Here is a 21,570-nt window from a genome sequence, read left to right on the forward strand (position 1 = left end):
TAGATGGTGCATCAATAATAGGATAAGTCATATCTTAACACATGGTAGAGAGAGGTGTTTTATTCTTTAGGGTAGGAGCTGAAGGGCCTTGTTTGATCTATACATGCGGTAAAGCACAAGAAAGGCTTTAAGTGCTGGAGGCTCTCAGATTAGACAGAGAACATGAAAGAGGTTTTATAAAATGGTGTCAAGAAAATAGAGAGCAAAAGGGGATTTTCCTTCATAACACTGGAACTTGCAGCCTGACAATGAAAGTGATTGGCTGATGGATCAAAGAAAGCAACAGATCTCATTTATGGAATACAGTGGTACCTCGGGTTAATAACGCAATTCGTTCCGGAGGTCCGTTCTTAACCTGAAACTGTTCTTAACCTGAAGCACCACTTTAGCTAATGGGGCCTCCCACTGCTGCCGCGCCGCCGGAGCACAATTTCTGTTCTCATCCTGAAGCACTATTTCTGGGTTAGCAGAGTCTGTAACCTGAAGCGTATGTAACCCGAGGTACCACTGTACTTGCCGATGGTCACTGGCTAGATGATTTGAAAAAGAGCTAAGTGGAACCTCCATCTTAAGAGGGGAATCGCGTCTGACTGCCGGTTGTTGAGGAGCGTTGTCCCCATACCTGGAAGTTCTCAGCTGGCCACTGAAAGAGGCAGGATGCTAGCCTTTAATGTCCCTCTTGGTTTGATGCAGCTGAGCTGTTACAGACTTCTCAACTTCCTCGTTCAAATGGCAGAAACATACAAGTGGGGAAGCACTTGCTTTCTCACTGGCCCTTTAAAATTTTTGTACCTTTATTTGTATTTTCCATAAAGTTTCCAATCAAAACAATCCAAGAAAAGAAAAAAAAATCTAACTGACAATACACTTTCTTCTTTAGAGGCCAGCTTAGTATCTCGTATAATTTATTTAATAAAAGGTAAAGGGACCCCTGACCATTAGGTCCAGTCATGGCCGACTCTGGGGTTGCGGGGCTCATCTTGCTTTATTGGCCAAGGGAGCCGGCGTACAGCTTCCGGGTCATGTGGCCAGCATGACTAAGCCGCTTCTGGAGAACCAGAGCAGCACACGGAAACGCCGTTTACCTTCCCGCCGGAGCGGTACCTATTTATCTACTTGCACTTTGACGTGCTTTCGAACTGCTAGGTTGGCAGGAGCAGGGACCGAGCAACGGGAGCTCACTCCGTCGCAGGGATTCGAACTGCCAACCTTCTGATCGGCAAGTCCTAGGCTCTGTGGTTTAACCCACAGCGCCACCCACGTCCCATCATTTATTTAATATCTGCCTATAAAAACTGGCATTTCTGTTGCGTGTGTCACTTTAATCCCTCTTTTCCCCTGGGTTATATTAAGTCTGAAGAGAATGAAATACCTATATATAACTAGAATTGCTTCCAGAAGAGAGTAGTTTCAACAAAATTTGATTAACTTTTTAAAACCTTTTTTGAAAGATAGAAGAAAAGTGTAAACTCTTCTTCCTGCAAAGAATATCTGCAGGAACTGATTTCATGTTTATATTTTGAAGCCGAGGTGACAACTGCCAGATATCCAGACCCCTGAAAGATCCAGGGGCAGCAGAAGTTAAGGTTTTTTGGTCTGTGTTTTTAAAATAACCTGGTTGATTTTACATATTTTACTTCAAGCCACCAGGCTAGCATGCAGGTGGAATCCTTGCAAGAACAGCTGAACTTTGTTACCAGGCAAAGAGATGAAACTGTCATGCAGCTAACCATTTCTCAGGACCAAGTGAAACAGTATGCTGTGTCCCTGGCCAACCTACAGATGGTGCTAGAGCAGTTTCAGCAAGGTAAGTTAACTCCTCCAGAAATAAGAGTGCATTCATACTAGCTTATTTAAAAAATATGCTTAATAGTATTTTGGTGATAAAACTGAGATATTCTCCCAGATATCTGCTCTTCATAATTAGGTTTCTGTTTTTTTAAAAAACACACACACACACACACACACACATATATGTATAAAAGTTAAAGTGTACATATTTTATTTTTAGAAGAGAAAGCTATGTATTCAGCTGAGCTACAGAAACACCAAAGGCAGACTGAAGAATGGAAGAAAAAAGTAGAGCAACTAGAAGATAAAGTAGTTTCGTTGCAGGTAATGTTGAAATGGTTCTATAATGCAGCCTCATTTCTTTTAACTGGCATGGCAAACAACCACAGCAGCAGCGGACAGATGGGAAAGGGTGAAAGGCAGCAGAAATAAGATACTAGATTATTGCTATAGAAAGGTATGAGGAAATATTGGGGGAAAGGATTTGAGAGAGGAATAGAATCTGCCTGATCATGTCATTAAATATTTTCTGCAAGCCAAGACCAACCAAAATTCTTCCCATAGGTGAGGAACATGATTTTTGCAAAGGTGTATGCCTTGAGAGTTTGCAAATAGGTGGTAGACCTGCAGTAAATCAAACTGCAGTCACAATTTTATATAAATCAAGGGTCAGCCCTGCCATGCAGTGAGGTGAAGTGAACTATTTAAGGCCATCCCCGCAGGTGTAGAATACAAGACCCAGAAATTACTCTCTGCTCTATTAATCACATATAGTAAGAATTCACCCATTTTGGTGGCATCACTCAAGGAATATAATGCTTAAAGAAAACTTTAAAAAGTTTGACCTAAGTTATACTAGTATGTATGTGTTTAATCCATTTGGCTAGCCTGATTTTAAACTCTGTTGTGCTGTATTGATAGCATAGTTATCGCAGTATATGGTTGCTATGAATTATCTACCTCATCTCACAGGAAAACCTGGAGGAAGCAAACGCAGCATTAGAATCCGCATCAAGGCTAGCAGAGCAGCTGGATCTTAAAGAGGATCAAATTGAGGACCTTAAAAAACAAGGTAACAGAACTTGGTCGCAATGCACCAAAACCGGAAGATATCTGTGTTGGCCTATAAGAAAAAATTATAAAATCCATTTTGGTGGCAGTGCCTTTTACTAGGCCGACAAAAATGTCACAAAACAGTGTGCAAGCTTTCGAGACCTCCAGAATTCTTCATCAGGCTAAACAGGAGGCCTTGGTGCAAACTGAAGCCTGCATAACACCTAGCAGAGCCTCATTTGAATGTCGGCTTCCTTCTCTCACATTCCATTAACACTGCAGCTCCACCGGTGCATTGGACTGTTCTGCATGCAATGGAGCTTCTTCATCTTTCATCCCCTCCAACCTCCCATGCACCCTCAAAATCAACTCTAGAGGGTATGGGGGGCCCTCTGGAGCAGATTTGGGGTGGGAGGAAAGGAAATGTCAATCTTGTACCAGTGGAACCCCATTGGATGCAGCCCTTAGACTTTTGCCAAATGCAGACAAGTGGTTTCACCCCCCTCCTCACCTGTTTTTATTCTGCATCTCTGGAGATACTAAAGCCAGCTGCTTACCGGGTCTCTCTCGGTCGTAAGGTAAAACACACAGGTTCCTGGGCAGGTGGGAGAAAGAACAAATACAAGCTAGGCAAAAGTAGATCAATTTTGGGTGGTGTACTAGATGGTGGGGGGCTGGGGAACAATAGAAGCCAGATTGAGTAGGTTTACCCAGCAGTTGGAGTTCCAAATGCAGCTCTATATCATATAGATATAGATATACATAATAAAAAATTCCTTCCAGTAGCACCTTAGAGACCAACTACGGTAAGTTTGTTATTGGTTTGAGCTTTCGTGTGCATGCACACTTATCTGAAGAAAGCTCATACCAATAACAAACTTAGTTGGTCTCTAAGGTGCTACTGGAAGGAATTTTTTTTTATTTTGTTTCAACTACGGCACACCAACACGGCTACCTACCTGTAATTATATACATATACATACACATATACTTATACATGTAAATAGACATATACGTATGTAGCCATTTTTGTGTGCACCCAAACATAAATGTTACTCTGAACTACTCAACAGAAAAGTTTTTGCCAGAAATTCAACAATATTGCAAGGGTGAACTTTTAGCTAGTTGGTGATTCAATCTAGGAAAACACCAGTGGCGTTCCAGTTTTCCACTGCAGCCTCCTGTGCCCCCTAGAAATCTGCTTTTGCAGGCCAAGGGTGCCTCTGAAATGACATGGGATTGAGACCCCAGGAGTTGGAATGGTAGGCAGCATGGATAACACTGCACAAAGGAAGTGCCTTTTCCAATCACACATGGCTTTGGATCTATATTATCCTATATTCCTCATGTTAAGAGATTTCAAAGTTCCCACTTTTAAATCAGTCATGTAACTAAATTGCAAGTGGTTCAACTAATACCTGCCTAGAAGGTGGAAGGTTCCCCAATGGGACCAACATTCCCAGAGAGAAAAAAGTGCCCTTGTCAGAATGAGCATACTGGAGGAATGTGCAGTTGTAGAGAAGGGATGGTGAACTGCTGCCTTGGGGTATTCACATGCTGTGTTGTGTGTGTGAACAGAGACTGACGACCTGCCATGACGTCACCTGAGTTGCGGTCTCTGGTTTGGCTCTCGTTTTTCCAGTTTCCCTGGATGGGCGGGGTATAAATAATAAATTATTATTATATATTTCCTTAGCTATATTCACTTGAACATGTGCAGTCCCTGATAACAACAGTGGACTATATTCCAGAGATGTCATACTTGTCTTGGCCAAACAGCAGTGGAATATCATGGGCCTTTTTTTGAACGAACCATGTGCAGAATCGAAATAGGAGATATATGGGGAGAATAATAAATGGCCTACCTTACAGAGTTGCAAATATTACTGAGCTAATATGCACAAAAATGTTTTCAACATCTTAAAGCCTAGTGTAGAAGCCATTTCATGGTTCACTGCCTTGCCAAAGAAGGGCAGTGCCAAAGAATGCTTCAACTACCGCACAATTGCACTCATTTCACACACTAGCAAGGTTATGCTTAAAATTCTACAAGGAAGGCTTAAGCAGTATGTGGACCGAGAACTCCCAGAAGTGCAAGCTGGATTTCGAAGGGGCAGAGGAACCAGAGACCAAATTGCAAATATGTACTGGATTATGGAGAAAGCTAGAGAGTTCCAGAAAAACATCTACTTCTGCTTCATTGACTATGCAAAAGCCTTTGACTGTGTCGACCACAGCAAACTATAGCAAGTTCTTAAAGAAATGGGAGTGCCTGATCACCTCATCTGTCTCCTGAGAAATCTCTATGTGGGACAAGAAGCTACAGTTAGAACTGGATATGGAACAACTGATTGGTTCAAAATTGGGAAAGGAGTACGACAAGGCTGTATATTGTCTCCCTGTTTATTTAACGTTTATGCAGAATTCATCATGCGAAAGGCTGGGCTGGATGAATCCCAAGCCAGAATTAAGATTGCCGGAAGAAATATCAAAAACCTCACATATGCAGATGACACAACCTTGATGGCAGAAAGTGAGGAGGAATTAAAGAATCTTTTAATGAGGGTGAAAGAGGAGAGCGCAAAATATGGTCTGAAGCTCAACATCAAAAAAACTAAGATCATGGCCACTGGTTCCATCACCTCCTGGCAAATAGAAGGGAAAGAAATGGAAGCAGTGAGAGATTTTACTTTCTTGGGCTCCATGATCACTGCAGATGGTGACAGCAGCCACGAAATTAAAAGATGCCTGCTTCTTGGGAGAAAAGCAATGACAAACCTAGACAGCATCTTAAAAAGCAGGGACATCACCTTGCCAACAAGGGTCTGTATAGTTAAAGCCATGGTGTTCCCAGTAGTGATGTATGGAAGTGAGAACTGGACCATAAAGAAGGCTGATCACCGAAGAATTGATGCTTTTGAATCATGGACTGCAAGAAGATCAAACCTATCCATTCCGAAGGAAATCAGCCCTGAGTGCTCACTGGAAGGACAGATCGTGAAGCTGAGGCTCCAATACTTTGGCCACCTCATGAGAAGAGAAGACTCCCTGGAAAAGACCCTGATGTTGGGAAAGATTGGGGGCACAAGGAGAAGGGGACAACAGAGGATGAGATGGTTGGACAGTGCTCTTGAAGCTACCAACATGAGTTTGACCAAACTGCAGGAGGCAGTGGAAGACAGGAGTGCCTGGCGTGCTCTGTCCCATGGGGTCACAAAGAGTCGGACACAACTAAACAACAACAACAGAAGCTCTTTTGGCATATAAGCTATATATGTGTGTTTTGTTGTTGTTTGGTTGTTTAGTCGTGTGTATGTGTGTGCTATGTTACTAAGTAGTGTGGAGCCACAGTGAAGTTAAATGCTGTTTTTCCCTGGAGAGGGCTCATGAATTCGCTTTTCCAAAAACAATTAGAGTCTCTGATTTGCTTACAAATTCACTCACGTGCCAACAATAATGTAAATTGTAAAATTAAGGTGCCCTCCTTCCCTGCTGTGCCTTGTACGCATAAATCCAATCTACAGAATCTCATGTTGGGTTTGCTTACAATGTAAGCTTCCTTGGCCGGGGGTGGGGGGTGGGGCGGTAAGAACGCCAAAGTTTTGATTAAATGTTTTTGTAATGTATTTTCTTTAACGCTCAACTTGGCCAGACAGTAGAAGGATTTGCCAGGAGAAACCTTTTTTCTTTCTTTTTTAACAAAGAAAGCGGTAATTGTTTTTGCCTTGTGACAGAATTTTAAATGAAATATAAGCCAGTTTAAGATTAATGGTTTCTTGATAGGACAGGCCAATGGTATTAATAGGGACTTCTTTTTTAGCAAAACATAATTAAGGCTCTTTTTGTGGGAAAATTATTTGTAACTTAGTTGTGCCTTAATAGACCCTTCTCATAATAGGTGCTGGAGAATATAATCAGCCAATCCAAACATACTGCCAAACCCTATGGATCCTTCATCATGCAAATCTATAATTGTGTCTCCCTTCTGGCCTTTGATGCTTTCATGTTATGGGGAGTTACCTTTTTCTTTTAACGTGATGCTCCGTTAACCATTGGATTTGCAAAAATAGTCCTTGGAGTTCTGTCAGGTCCCTGTGGCCTGCTATTTTGAATGTCTCTGAGTAACAAGGCACGATCTAAGGGTAGCAGCACTTGTGCACATTTCTGGAGACTGGTTCACGCAAGGTAGTCCCCATGCAAATCACATCAGTCCTGTGAGCAAGGCTGTGCAAAAATGCTGCTGCTAACAGTATCTGTTAAGCTGGGTGAGAGTGTTAAGCAATTGATCTTCGTTTCAATTTTAAAGGTAAAGGTAAAGGGACCCCTGACCATTAGGTCCAGTCGTGACCGACTCTGGGCTTGCGGCACTCATCTCACTTTATTGGCCGAGGGAGCCGGCATACAGCTTTCGGGTCATGTGGCCAGCATGACTAAGCCGCTTCTGGCGAACCAGAGCAGTGCACGGAAATGCCATTTACCTTCCCGCCGGAGCGGTACCTATTTATCTACTTGCACTTTGACGTGCTTTCAAACTGCTAGGTTGGCAGGAGCAGGGACCGAGCAACGGGAGCTCACCCCATCACAGGGATTCGAACCGCTGACCTTCCAATCGGCAAGTCCTAGACTTGCCCGTGTCTACGTTATTCTTGATGGCTCAGGGCTGATGACCTTTGCAGATGCTCCAAATTTTATATTTTTAATCAGTGTTGAGATGGTTGAGATGCTGAATTTGGAATGTCTTCAGGAGAGAATATCCTCCAGGTCACACCAGTCTTCTCTCTGCTGCATTGTCTGGTTGTTTTCTTTGTTCTTTGTTGGGGGGGGGGCTGGGAGAAAAATGTAACTGTAATTTTTAAAGACTTTTTAAAATCATGCTTCCCAGTTAGGCAAGGAGTCTCAAAAGATATAAAAGCTCTTAGAGGATTCCTCTTATGTTTGAAGTTTTTTTTTAACAGACTAAAAGACTTCACCTTCCTCATCTATTGAGGGTGTAAAGAAATTTGGCCATGGCAGATCAGCCGCCACATTGCAATAAAACTATTATATTTACCCCTTGATTATATAAATATTGCCCTAAATTCCAGCTGTGTGACTGCAGCCTGGATTTTTATAGCTGAAGTAGGATAATGTCACTGCATCCTGCAACCAAATATCAAAGTGCTCCATGTTTATTCCCCCTTTTTACCTTTTGAAATGCCCTATTGCAATTGGCACACACAACTTCTTGCTGTAATCAGATAGTGAGCTAAATTGACTGGCTGGTCAAATATTCAGTGAAATAACTTCGTCGGTAGCAGCTTTTTTATACCATTATGATGCCATTTGTTAACAAGGGCAGGAATGAAGATTGTGCCCTAGCCCTGCAGCAACTGGGGGCAAATACTGACAAAACAGTTCCTATGATCCATTTGCTATATACCAGCAGGCATCTTCCAACAGGAACCCAGAGTCACCCATGGTAAATGTTGCTGCCTAGTACTACACATCACTCCATCTTACTGCAGGGATCCGCAAGGAATAGATTGAGTAGCTTTTGAAAGAACTGAAAGTATCGTTTGAATTAAAATACACCAAGCCCTTCTCCAAGCAAGTCATTAAATTATGTAGAGTCGGGCGAAGCCAAAACACTTTTGTGCTGATAAACTTAAAAGTTTTAAACATACAACATGATTATCTGCCTGAGCAATGAACCAAATCTTTTGATCAGTCCAATATCCAGGTGCTGTTCTGTACCCATATAGTAGGAGGAGACCCCTGTTAATTTAAGTTTAGAATTCAAAAGCCACAAGAAGAGTGTCGCCCATTAATCTTCGAGGCTGAATAACTGTGTATAATAACTAGTTCCCAGCATCTCCTATCTTTATCATTCTTTTGTCAGACCTTGCATTACCCTAATGTGAATGAGAAATAGGACACTGGAAAGTGTTATGCAGATAAGCACTGAGGATTCTCCATGGTGCTACTGCGTTCTATAAGAAAGTAAAAGGTCTTCAGTCTAAAGGGAGGCAAAGAATCTGAATGTTTTGTTCTTTGTAAATTTGTTCCTTCCAGAGAAAAGTAAAGCACTGCATTGGGCAGGGGCAAAACTACCCCATTGATGATGGAAGAAGACAGCACAGCAATAGGGGAAGGGGAAATTCTCTTCCTAATCTGCCTGTCAGCAGCTGCCATCTGCCAGAAGGGAAGAGCATTATTTATTTGGACGCTTCTATCCTTCTTAGCATTCTTGGTCAGTTTGAGTTGAACAGGAGCTAGAACTAGGTTTGACTATGCTTGTAGCAGTGGCTTCAGATGGATGAGAGGGCTGGGGATAGAAGAATTCTGCATCTCTTACTTTTCACTCTAGCATTCTTTCTTTTTTTAATGGCTGTCAATGTAGTAGGTAGAAGAAGTTGCAGGTGGAGACCATCTTTACCATTTGTGGAATGAAGGGGGGTAAGGATTGGGGAGGTTTGAATAATTTTTTCCGGGTAGCTAGCTTAGCAGTAATAGCCAACATTTTGGGAATTGTGCCACAAGGAGAGTCATACAGACAAGAGAGAATGTCTGCAGAAGGAAGGATGGAGAACAAAGTAGATCAGGACCTCTTGGTAGATCTCTCAGAGATTTGATAGATTAGTAAGGATTTCTGACTCTCAGTTGTTTAGCAGTTGGAAACAGCAGGCACATTTCCCTCTTTAAATAACGATGCTGAAATGAAGAAAACTAGGGGTAACCAGGAGCAGACTTTTATGTGAAAGGAAGGACTATGAGCTCAGTTCAGTCTGGGTACCGAAAACAAATTCCTATGCTCAGAATGTTCTTGGGGGCACTCTGTTCTAACTCTGTGTCTCTTGTACCTGGCTTTGCCTGCTAGATCTTGAGTTTCTGTTTAAAAAGAGAGGATATTTTACAGGCCTAAAGTCTGCCTACCCCTGCTCTAATGCACACTAACAGTATGAATTCAGGGTGGTGGTGCGTATTGAGTTGGGTTGGGGATGGGATTGGAGCTCTCCTTCCCTCCCCCCCAACCATCAGACATGACGAATGCTAGTATAAAAAAAGGAGACTGAATTTAAAAGATCTTATTTATACAAGAAAACATATAATGTCCTGTTGAACAGTGGCCAGATACATTCCCAGACACAGATTTGTTGGCCCAAGCTGCTGAAGGCTTTTTAAATGGATTGTTTTGGCAGGACAAATTATATTAATGGGAAAACATAAGAAAGACCAGATGCAGGTTTTTGAATTTCCATAAATGGTTAACAGATTACAGGAGAACACTGTAAATATCTCGTCTACAGAAGCCCATGCTGAATGTTGGCTCTATTCTGTCCTGCATCATATTATATTTGGAAACAGATATTATGGCAAAATTAGCCAGTAGTGGAGAAAAGGTGCTTGGAGTTCACAGCTAAGGTGGGGATTCAGCCTAGCAATTAATCGTAGATGTATAATATCAAACTGAATACTGTATTATATCATTTATAAAAGCAATAATTTATCAATACATCTTTTTCTTTTTCTTTTGTTTCATTTACATTCATCCTTACTTCCAAACAGCTTGAGGTACTGGGCATGATTCTCCCACCTCCTTTTATCGTCGCAGCATCCCTGTGATGTAGGTTGGGCTGAAAGATAGAAGGTGGTCCCAGGTCATTCAGTGAGGTCTTCATAGCCAAATACAGATTTAAACTTGAATCTCTGCAGTCCTAGTCTGATACACTAGTCTGCTTTTACTTTTGTAGTTTTATTTATATCAAAGAAAAGACAGAGGGGTGATTGAATACTTCATTTCCATCTGACTACCCTAACATTAGCTAAAATTGGCCTTGCCTATTTTTTTATTCTTTAATTGCACATCCGGTGGGTAGTATCCAAGTAACTCATTCCATCAGCACAAGAATTTCCACTTGTGTAACAGAACTTGCCCTCATGCTCCCTAAAACTGTTCTGGGGTTTCTCACAACCTTCCAGAGCGGGTTTGGGGAGTATACAGTTTGCATGTGAAGGTGGGGGAGTTCCATTGCGCAAGCAGACATTGTTGGGGTGAGTTAGTTGGGACACCAATCAGTTCATTTTAAAGCTTCATTCTTATATAGTTGCCCAAAGAGTTTATTAAATACTGCCAAATGGTTGTTGATCCTTATAATCTTATCTTCTCAAATGGTGAATCTTGAATCATAGGTGTAAATGTAGTTTGTAAAAGAAACTTTCAAAAATAAATATCTTTTTTAAAAAAAGATACGTAGTCCACCAGACCTATTTAAACAAAAATTCAACATGTACTCACAATGACTGTTTGAATGATCAAATCCTAGCTTATTCAACCAGGATATGCAAAATTTCTGTGCACCCACGCACAGTCCCGTTGGGTAAGAGGGAAGCTAGGTAGGAAGCTGCAGTTCTCCACAGCTTCTCATGCAGTCTGATATGGGCGCTATGTTAAACCAATTTGCAGAAGTCCATTTTAAACCATGATTTTGTACACTAGCTTGTTTGGATGCCATTAGCCATAGTTCCCTGTTTGGACTTAATGTAAAGCTATTGTTCATTGTGGCTTCCTGGCTTATTTCCTTGCTTGTATGAATAGAGGAACAAAGAGGCTGTGCGTGGAGCTCAAATATATACTGGTTTATTAAGCCCAGATTTATCTTACTTAACACTCTCTGTAAACTGCTTTGAGGGTTGCTTTTTTCTAAAAATCGAACAGTGTATAAATTTTGTGAAATAAATAAGATAAGGTTGCATGGAATGTGTCCTTAGCCATGTGTTTAAGATTTGTCCTGCTGCCCCTGACTTCTTCCACTCAGTGGCTCAGTTCGCATGTTGCATTAAATCACAGTGTCTAACTGTGGGTTAAAATGGACAAGCATCATGCTGATGTTCAGAACTCCTGCTTTGCTTTTCCCCATTCCTGGCCATGCTGCCCTGTGAGCAACAACTCCCAAACCTTGGTTTGTTGTTAGCATGGCCAAGAGCCAGGGAGCAACAGAGTAGAAGCTTTTGAGTAGTGTGTACCAGCACACCGCTCATTTTGCATTAAGCCATAGTTAAAATCATTTGAAGTGACTTGGGAACACAGCCTATGTCAGGGTAATGTGACAGGTATTTTAACACAAATTGAAAAGTAAAGCTTTTTCCACATGTATCGCCCTTCTCTGAAACAACTCTTACGTAGTATTTGCTCTGTGCCAATTTACAATCCTTTTCATTGGGTAGAAATTTGGACAGATTGCTTCAAACTGTAAAAAGCAAAAAGGCATCATTATAATCCTTGCCTTGCTTTTATTGTATCAGCAAAAGCTAGGGAACACGATCCATTGTAAAATCTCAGTTTTTGCCATTTTAGGATGGAAAAATAGGATAGAGTTTTGACCCATGATTTTTCAGCAGAATGGATAAAAGGGAAGCTAAACTCATATTTGCACAGCACATATTTTTGAGAAACTCTTCCGCTAGGATCCCTAATGAGTACATCAGTTTTGTTTATAAAATTATTATAGCAAAAGTTTTTTCCCCCTGTAGGTGAACTCAAACAAGAAATGTTAGAAGACGCACAGAATAAGCTAATGAACCTCATAAACAGCACAGAAGGAAAAGTGGACAAGTGAGTGATTTTTAAGTGTTTTTAATTTGAAGTTATTTGGAGAAGTACAAGCTTTGCACAGTAAAATAATGGCTGGGGCGGCATCTGATATGGTTTAAAACAGGCTGGGTGGTTATTCAATTAAGTTTTACTTAGAGTAGACTCACTGAAATTAATGAACATGACTAAGCTCAGTTCATTAAGTTTAATGGGTCTAATGTGAGTAAAAGTTAGTTTAATGTTACCCCCTTTTTATTAAGGCTGTGACATTCAATTGACTTATTTCTGAATAATTGATTAAAGATCATTCAGATTATTTTTAAAAAGGTCCCCAATTGGCAAGGAGCTGTATCAGTGCTTCCGAAGCCGGGAGAGACCATGAACCAGAAACTCAAAAAGTTTGCTTTTTGTTGCCTCTCACACATTGCCTCAGTGGCCATTGGAGTCGGGTCTGCTGTGCTCTACCTCCCTTCCTTCCTTCGTCAGTCACATGTTCCTGCCTGGCTCCCTCTGCTCACTGCTTTCCCTTCTGCCCCCTCCCCTCCCTCCCTTTTTCTTTCTCCTGCAACTCTCCCTGGCTCTCTCCATCTTTCTTCCCTCTGAGCCCTTCTGAACACTCCACTCACACTTCTAATAGCAACACCTGGCTAATTGAGGAGGGCCCCCTGCAGGGCTGTTGCGACGTCCTCCACCGAGTCACCCAGAGGAGTCTGCATGCCTTGACCAGCCACCCAGAGCAGCGGAGGATTGACCTGGGAAGGCACAGATGGCGGGTGGGCGCCTAGCCACTCGGAACCAGAGTTGAGAGACGTGAATTTTGCATACACACTCACACACACACACACACACTCACACACACACACATACACACACACCTGGCCTGCACCCTTGGTAGGGGCCAACCTAACCAACCCTAAGTACACCCCTGAGAATAAAGAGAGATATTCAGTTCAGCCTTGTGCCATAGCGTCAGCATAGGACTATATATTAGTTTTCACCCCGTTTCCAAAATAAAGGTTTTAATCTAGGTTTCTGGCTGATGTTTACTACAATCACACAAGGATTCCCTGCCACCGCAGTTTGTGAAAACTGTTTCTACGGAACTATATCCCATAAGGTTCCTGACCCATAAATTCCCTTGGGATTTAGCTCCTAGCACAAGATGGCCTCATTACAACTTCAGCTGATGATTAATGAATTAAATATCTGGGCAGTACTTACCTTTTCCTCACACGCATGCTTAACTTGACTTACCTTTTCGCACAGGTGTTTAACTTGCCTGTCCGCTTTATGCCTTTACCTTTTCCTTTGTCACTGGGGCTGAGATGGTTCTTCAACTGGGCTCCCCTCATGGTCTTTGTACAGATGAATCATCAGGATGATAGTGTGCCATAAGCAAAGCTTTGGAGTGCAAAAGGTGCTCCACCCTCACTTTTCTCTGTTACTAGCAATGCCAAGCAATATTTTGACTGCTTTTGTGTCCCCTTTGGTAGAGTCTTGATGAGGAATCTCTTCGTTGGACATTTCCACACCCCAAAGAATAAACGTCATGAAGTGCTAAGGCTGATGGGAAGTATCCTGGGAATAAAAAAGGAAGAATTAGAACAGGTAGTTCTGATATGTCTCATTGCTATTTTCCTCCTCTCCTGCAATATCAATACACTAGCATGCTTTCTTCTTTTGCTGGGCTAGGCCCCAAGGACAACCAGTCATCTACCATTCTTGAATGGAACAAGTTGTATATTTTCCAAACATGTTACAATGTTTACCATTATTTTAATAATATAAAATCCATTCAAACACGCAAATATTCACCAAAGGACTACATATGTTGATGGTGTGGCTTAAATTCTTACATACGTGTCCATATTGTCTGTTTGAAACTAGCTTTCTCGGTGTATATAGTTTTTGTTCTGGCTGAAATTTTTACACAAGTAAATTTTATAAACAAACTTTGGTTGGTTTGTTCATTAATAAAATTGAAGTAAAGATTCTATTTGATACTAAGTGTTAGAAGTAGGTGTGGATTGTAACCTTTTCTTTTTGTTTTAATTTGCTCTCTAGTTGCTGTCAGAAGATCAAAAAGGTGTTACTCGATGGGTGACTGGGTGGTTTGGTGGAGGAGGTGCTGGATCAAAGAGTGTCCCCAACACACCTCTGAGACCAGCCCATCACTCAATTTTCAACAGTGTAAGTATTTTCCATTGTCTGCTTTTGTATAGAAAATGCAGGACTTCCATATTATAATTGCTATCAACCTAGGTCATTGTTACACTTGCAGAAGGCTTGAAGGCGTTTGCATTTTAAAACCAGTGTCAAATAACTCGATTGTGTTAAAATTAGAACCATATTGCTACTAGGATAGTTGTGCACCATCTTGAACAGATGAGCCAGGTATATATCATTTATTTCCAGAAATGTTGTTTGTATTGGGTTAATTTGTCTCCACCCGTTCAGTCTTTCTCAGAGCTATTTGTGAAGTTCCTTGAAACTGAATCCCGTCCAACTCTTCCCCCACCAAAACTCTCTGTTCATGACATGAAACCTTTAGCATCAACAGGAATCAGCAAAGCCACTGTTAGTCCTTCTAGCAACATTGCAGGTAGTGTATTTTTATATTCCTAATACACAAAATGTTACGTTGAATCTGAGTGTTGACTTGTTGATTGTTGTCTTTCCAAGTTTATATTTATTTGGATGCGCAGTGTAAGGAGGATGACAAATAAAATTAGAAGAATTTTCTCCTTGCCAAGGTTCCAGCTGGGGACAGCAAAGCGATAACCATTGTGTGACCTGAAAGCCACTGTTCTACCATTTTTTTTACTGCAAGGCCATGAATTATAACCTGGATTTCCAGGTTGCAATGTAGCAACAAATAAATACTGTATGATGCTGATGGATGAGTTAAATAGGCCTTGCAGAATATGGTTTTTGATATAACTTTGAAACTAAACTTTAGTCGTTGTGAATGTTTGGTTTCAAATTGTTGCAGTAAAGTTGGAGAATTTCCAGTCTGAAAGCTTATCTTTGAAAGTTTACATTTTTAAATAAATTTATGTTTTATATGCCTTTTGTACTCGTTGCTTGAAGGTGCCATATTTGGTTTGGCAGTCACCCAGTTTTCTTGTCTGGACGAAATGTTCACAGGGACTTTGTCCACACAGGAACAGGATTATTGTCCTATAGAACCAGACACCCATTCTATATCCCTGAATTGTTTGGGTTTTTAAGATTTCTTTTATATATTAAGAATAGGTTATCAGACATAAATACATTCTTTCAAGGTTTCACTCAGTGAGCAAAAGATTTATCCGTGACCTGGACGTTAACTCCTGACAGACTTTTTTCTTCTTCTTCTTTTAGAAGAAAAACTACATTTCTGTTCACAGGCTTGTAGTTAAATCTTTACAAGGTCTCATTCACACAAAATGGTCTTGCAACTGCGTTGTGAATTCTCCAGGTGGAAATCTTTGTGTGTGCAGAATCTTGCCACACTGATCTGATTATTCACTACACAACTGATAATGTATTTATCTTTTGGTGGGGGTTGCTTTTCCAGAGACCATCGCGCTTACTATTTGCATGATTTTCACAAGGGTGTGTCTGCGGTGTTCAAAGTGCAAAGGAACGATGATAGCCTTTGGCTGTAACTAATAGCTTGTTGGGTGGCGGCAGTAATCGGTTCCCCTTGGGGAAAGAAGTGGTACTCCTGGCTTTGAAAGAGGCTGTGGTGAGAGGGCCCTGGAAAGAGGGAAGGGGAAAACAACGCATTAGGTTTTCTCAGATCTACTTTTGGGATTGGAACACTGCCTTGGTCACTCAGGTGGATGACCTGCACCTGTAGATGGATGGGGGTACGGTCTCATTATGTTAGGGTGTTTTTCTAAGAACGACACTTTTTAGGCCATGACTTTCCTGTAAGAATGATTTTTTAAATACTACTACTACTAATAATAATAATATTAATAATTTTATTACTGCACTTTCTGTCAGATCCAACAGGCTCAGGAACCACCAGAAGACCAGATGCAAATCCATTCCTTGCACCCCGGTCAGCAGCAGTCCCTCTCATCACACCAACGAATCTTGGAACTGGCGGATCAGGACATCTGCTTATGAAACCCATTTCTGATGCTTTGCCTACTTTCACACCTTTGCCAGTAGCGCCTGATGCTAGTGCTGGGGCAGTACTAAAAGACCTGCTAAAGCAATAGAGAATTCTGGGTCCAAGGATGGCAGTGATAGAAGCACTTTAAGGAGAAAGGGGAAAAAACCCTGAGTTTATATAATATACCACAAAGAGGCCTTTTGTAAAAAGTTGTTTGTTTGTTCATTTTCAATTGCTTGTAAGTTGCTTTGTGTGTCTTTCTCCCTGCCCCTTAAAAAGTGAAGTTTGGAACTAATCCAGCAATATTTGGATGTTGTAACCATCACAAGAAAAATAGCCCTTCCTATATTAGTTTGCCGAGTTAACTTTCAAATTGAAAAAGCTGATCTACATGTGAGATAACAGGTTAGCATTGGAGAACTTAACAAATCGGTTCAAGGCTTTCCAACCATGTATGCAGTTTCTTTCTTTGACAAATGAGGTGTTACATAGAGTGCCTTTATATAAAAAGGACACAACTTCTCTAGAAAGGGCTGCAAGCACATTAGGAATCCAGCTCAGTGTCAGGATGCAAAAAGCATCCAGGATGCATCTGGTCCATTTAAGTATCACTTCACTGATTCCAGCCAACGCCTTCTGGAGCCTGGAATGATGGGGAAACAAATGCAATCTGCTGTTTGTTTTGAGGGAGCCTGGGGCCATATGTTCCCAGTCCTTGAACTGATGTTCAGATACTGAGCCCAGTCGTGGCATTTCAGTCTGGAAAAGCCTTCCCTTCGTAAAGCGGGAGGAAATTTGCTTTGAATTATCCAGTGTTGTATTGATCTAGAATGTGTTCATGTGGTCAAGTACCCTCTCTTGAGCCAGAATGGGTTGTACTGCAACACGATCCTCTGAAAGGATAAAGTACAAGTAGGAGGTTTCCCAAATAAATGGCATCAGCTGACCAAGTAATTTTTTTAGGAATGCTGGAGATAACAGGATCATAATTGTGTTGACCAAAAATTCAGCATAATCCAAAGCCATTTTATTTGAATATGGAGGATGGGCTGGTATCTGTGAAAGAAGTTGCTTCTGTTAAAGTTCTCTGAGACTTCATAGTTGCGGGTTTTTGTTTTGTGTGCAAGAACATTCACACCCCATAAATGTTATTAATGAGTAACACCTCAGTTGGAGTTTCTTAGCTCCTAGTAGCTACTTGGAACAATGAAAACTCAAAACTAACCAGCAATAAGGAGTTTGTGGACATTTTCCCTTTATTTTTTGTTGCATATCAACATTTAGTGACTGACCACTAATAAGCAACCTGATATTCCCTATGTATATTCATGGTGTGTGTGGTTGAAATATGCAATACTTTAATGGTTCAAAATGTATATTTAAGAAATGCTTGCTTATACTTACAGAATTGATTGAAGATTCCAAGTATGAACGTATGTATAAAGCTTAAAAGGAAGATGCTTATTCCAAATATGTGTAAATAGGTCTACGTAAGAACTAGTAGAATTCTGTAAATTTTGCTGCACAGTCTTGCACAGTTTATACTGAGTGTGTCAGTGTATTGACACATGTAATGAAAGGGGTTCCTGCCACCTTGGAAAAATAAGTTGAGACACAACATCTGTTTGAAGTGTCATTTTTTTCCTATAAAACTTGAGTTTTCTGCCATTGTTAATAATATAATTGGTATTGAAAGGTATTTTGTGTAAGTTCTATATTAGAACTCACAGCCTTTTCTCCTGTGTATCTTAATTTTTGCCCTGCAGTTTCAATTGTAAGTATAGACTGAATCACGGATATGTAGTTGCCTGGAAGCTGCCAAATCAATGAATCACAAAGCCTTTTGTTTATATTTATTGATAGCATTCTAAATCCACATAGGTGAATCTCTGGCAAGGTTTCATGAGTTTATATTCATAATGAAGTGTTACATTTTGACATTTCATATCCCCAACATTCTTCATTGACTCTGTTTTTGTAGATTGGGGTTTTTGCAAATAAGGCAAACATAGGTTAGGGATCGGAAGTGTATGAACTTTTAATCTATAAACTTCCAAATGGTTTCTTCACACATTTTAATGTTGAGTTTATAGGCCACTTGAAACATTACTTTCCTTGAAAAACCAACTTTATAGAATGGCTATAATTTTTCCAATGGACTATAAAGAAAACTTAAAATATGTGTTGTGTGCCTTCTTTCTGTCGCATACGTTTTATATCTGTGTGGTTGATTTAGCATACAGTTCTTAAAATTGCTTACTGTTAATGATGCAACAAATGAAACTAAGCAGACATAAGAACAGAGGAAGTTTCACATCACGGTGGATTTTGCATTTGTATGTCAGTACTTCTTGCCATGGTTGTGTGATTTCATGTTCATGCAGTTCAGTGTACTGAATTGGGCACAAAATTCAACATTTTGGTAATGTCAGCTTTCCTTTTTATTTCTTAAGTTTTTTGTCATCATTACAAAACCAGACAATAGCTCAGAATGTGATGAGAATGTGGGATTTTTCTTCTCAATTATTAAATGAATCAGAATGTATTATAATGGAAGTTTCATAATTTATGCAGGTTGGAAAAACCACTGTTCCTTGACATAGGATTTAGATGCCTCCACCCCATTCCTCTCCCCGCTCCGGCACAGAGTGCATTATAGCATGCAAAATACCCTGTCCTATTAGAACACTTCCAATAAGAATGTAGGAGATAAGTGAAATTTTGTAAAGAAAACTTCTTTTATTCTTGCCTGAAGAAAACCTGAAAACCATGCAACTGCCTTGGCTCAAGTAGTTGGATAAAATATTTTTGTCTTGTGCACATGGCTATTTGTGCTAGAATGTGGGTGCATATCAGAAATGCACATCTGATTAAGAGTGAAGCAGTACAGATCAATAACTTATTGCACGTGGATACATGGACATGGGTGTCAGTTGGATACACATTTGAATCCGTATGCAGACACTTTTTCACACCTGTCAACTGTGTGTGCATTAGGCACATCCATAGTTTGCCACAAGTAACTGCAAATAATTATGAACAACAGGAGCTGGATCAGGTTGTATATCTGAGCCAACTTTGATGTGGCCTCATTTCAAGATCAATGGGTGAATATTGTAGTAACTGTTACCAATGAATGGTAGATTTTTGCATTAAGTATCTGCAGACTTGGCAAAAACTGAAAGGTAACACAGCCTTATACAGTAAAAATGTCAGTAAAAGCACCCCAACTGTTAATATCAGATTGATCATCTTGAAGATATGGTAAAATCATATCTAGGACTACATCAGCATGAGCTGAATTTTGCAATTTGTTGGTGTACATGTTGTATAAATGATAATTTAAAGGTAAAGCCACACACACTTAGTTCGAAATGGCCTTAGTGAATTAGGCTAATCAGAACGTGAGTTTAGTAACTTACTACAAAGTCCTTAAAGATGTTTGTCTCATATGCATGCCATGCAGATGAAGTAGTGCAGCGAAAGTAATTGGACATTCTTATTTTGCCACTGGCATTGATAAACTGTTTAGCTGTATAAACTAGGTTGCAATTGCTTGTGAAAAGTATTTCCCTGGTACTGTTGCAAATTAATACTGTTCTAAGTGGAAGTTCAGGGAACACTTTTTCTCTTCGCTTCATTGTGTTTACATAGTGATCGCTGGAGCTAGTCTTCCATCCACAAGTCATTGTTCAGTTTCATTACTCAATGGCTTATGCAGGTACCAGTTCACAAAACTGCTGTGTTTGAAGGATGGAGAGAAAGACCCTCAAATCTAGGGGTGTACCAAGTTATGTGCCAGGCAAAAGCATTCTAAAAATGCACATGAATGCAAAATTGTTTTAAGGCTCTAATACTGCAGATAAGATTATTGAAGTTCATTCCATGGAGAAAGTTCGCAGACTCCTATTTCTCTCTCACCTAAAATATTAAAAATGTGTCATGATCCCTTTTCATTCCTTTCAACTGAAGGAGTGCACAAAGGCTATAAACCTCTGGCAGAATGGTAAAAGGGCTGGTCTTATTCTAGTCACTTTGTGAATTTTATTAAATAATATGCATGTTTAGTGATAAACTAAAGGGACAGGGAAAGAGGTCAGTTGGTACTTGACACTTGATAGCAGGAGGGAAAGATAAAGGGGTTGGGGGAATAGAAGATGAGTTTGGGGCAAAACTGTTGACCAACAGATACAGAATTATATTTGCCTTGTTCAAAGCAGGCATCCTCTTGTTGCATTATAATGTAGCTTGCAAAGGAATTATTTTTTAAAAATACCTATTTGAAAAATCATGAAAATGAAGAAGGTGGCTTCAACAAAGGCTATGAAGTCGAACAGTGTTAAGATTTTCATCCTCCCAAATTGTTAAATACCAGGTGCTCTTTAGTGTAATAAAACCTCTTCAGCAACACAGTTCTGGACTGGAGGGCTCAAGAGGAACAAAAGGTGGTTGTGAATTGCATATCATCCCAGCCTTTCACAGATAAAAATATGAAGTCCTTTCAACACCCCTGTTCCTGCCCACCTATGCGACAAATTAGTGGACTGGCTGGAACAAGACCACATTCTCTCAGAAGCACAGGCTGGGTTTAGGGCAAATCGGTCAACCTTAGACCAGGGCCTTGTTCTCCAACATCTTGCGGAGAAATATACATCAAGAAAAGGAGGTTCCCTATACGTGGCCTTTATAGATTTCAAATCTGCTTTTGATTTAATACCGAGGGACAGGCTTTGGGGAAAGCTAAGCGCCGCAAATATAAACAAACGCCTATTGTATTTCATCCACAGTCTATATGAAAATACACGGATCCGGGTAAGGTGTGACCGACAGGGCCACCTATCCAAGGAAATCCAAATCCATCAGGGGGTCAGGCAAGGGTGTGTCCTTGCGCCTACTCTATTTAACTTCTATATCAACTCGTTAGTAGGAAATATGGAGAAAGAAAATGCCCCCCCCCCAAAAAAAATTGGCTGGTACGCCCCTCCCGGTCCTTTTATATGCGGATGACACAGTTTTAATTTCTTTTTCTTGTGTTGGATTAAGAAAA

The 21,570-nt window shown here is 40.5% G+C and overlaps 1 protein-coding gene across 1 annotated transcript in view; it reads left to right on the forward strand.

The window, feature by feature from the left end:
• Window positions 1–18,703, forward strand: part of TRIP11 (thyroid hormone receptor interactor 11) — a 37,169-nt gene extending 18,466 nt beyond the window's left edge. The window contains exons 13-20 of the mRNA XM_081172049.1: window positions 1,644–1,807; window positions 2,012–2,115; window positions 2,764–2,863; window positions 12,355–12,436; window positions 13,909–14,023; window positions 14,480–14,605; window positions 14,873–15,017; window positions 16,409–18,703. Of these exons, the coding sequence (XP_081028175.1) occupies window positions 1,644–1,807; window positions 2,012–2,115; window positions 2,764–2,863; window positions 12,355–12,436; window positions 13,909–14,023; window positions 14,480–14,605; window positions 14,873–15,017; window positions 16,409–16,629 (1,057 nt within the window). The 3' untranslated portion in view covers window positions 16,630–18,703. The remainder of the gene's footprint in view (window positions 1–1,643; window positions 1,808–2,011; window positions 2,116–2,763; window positions 2,864–12,354; window positions 12,437–13,908; window positions 14,024–14,479; window positions 14,606–14,872; window positions 15,018–16,408) is intronic.
• The last annotated feature ends 2,867 nt before the right edge of the window (window positions 18,704–21,570 follow it).

Source organism: Podarcis bocagei (assembly GCF_964188305.1).
Source record: "Podarcis bocagei genome assembly, chromosome: 1".
NCBI classification, from domain to species: domain Eukaryota; kingdom Metazoa; phylum Chordata; class Lepidosauria; order Squamata; family Lacertidae; genus Podarcis; species Podarcis bocagei.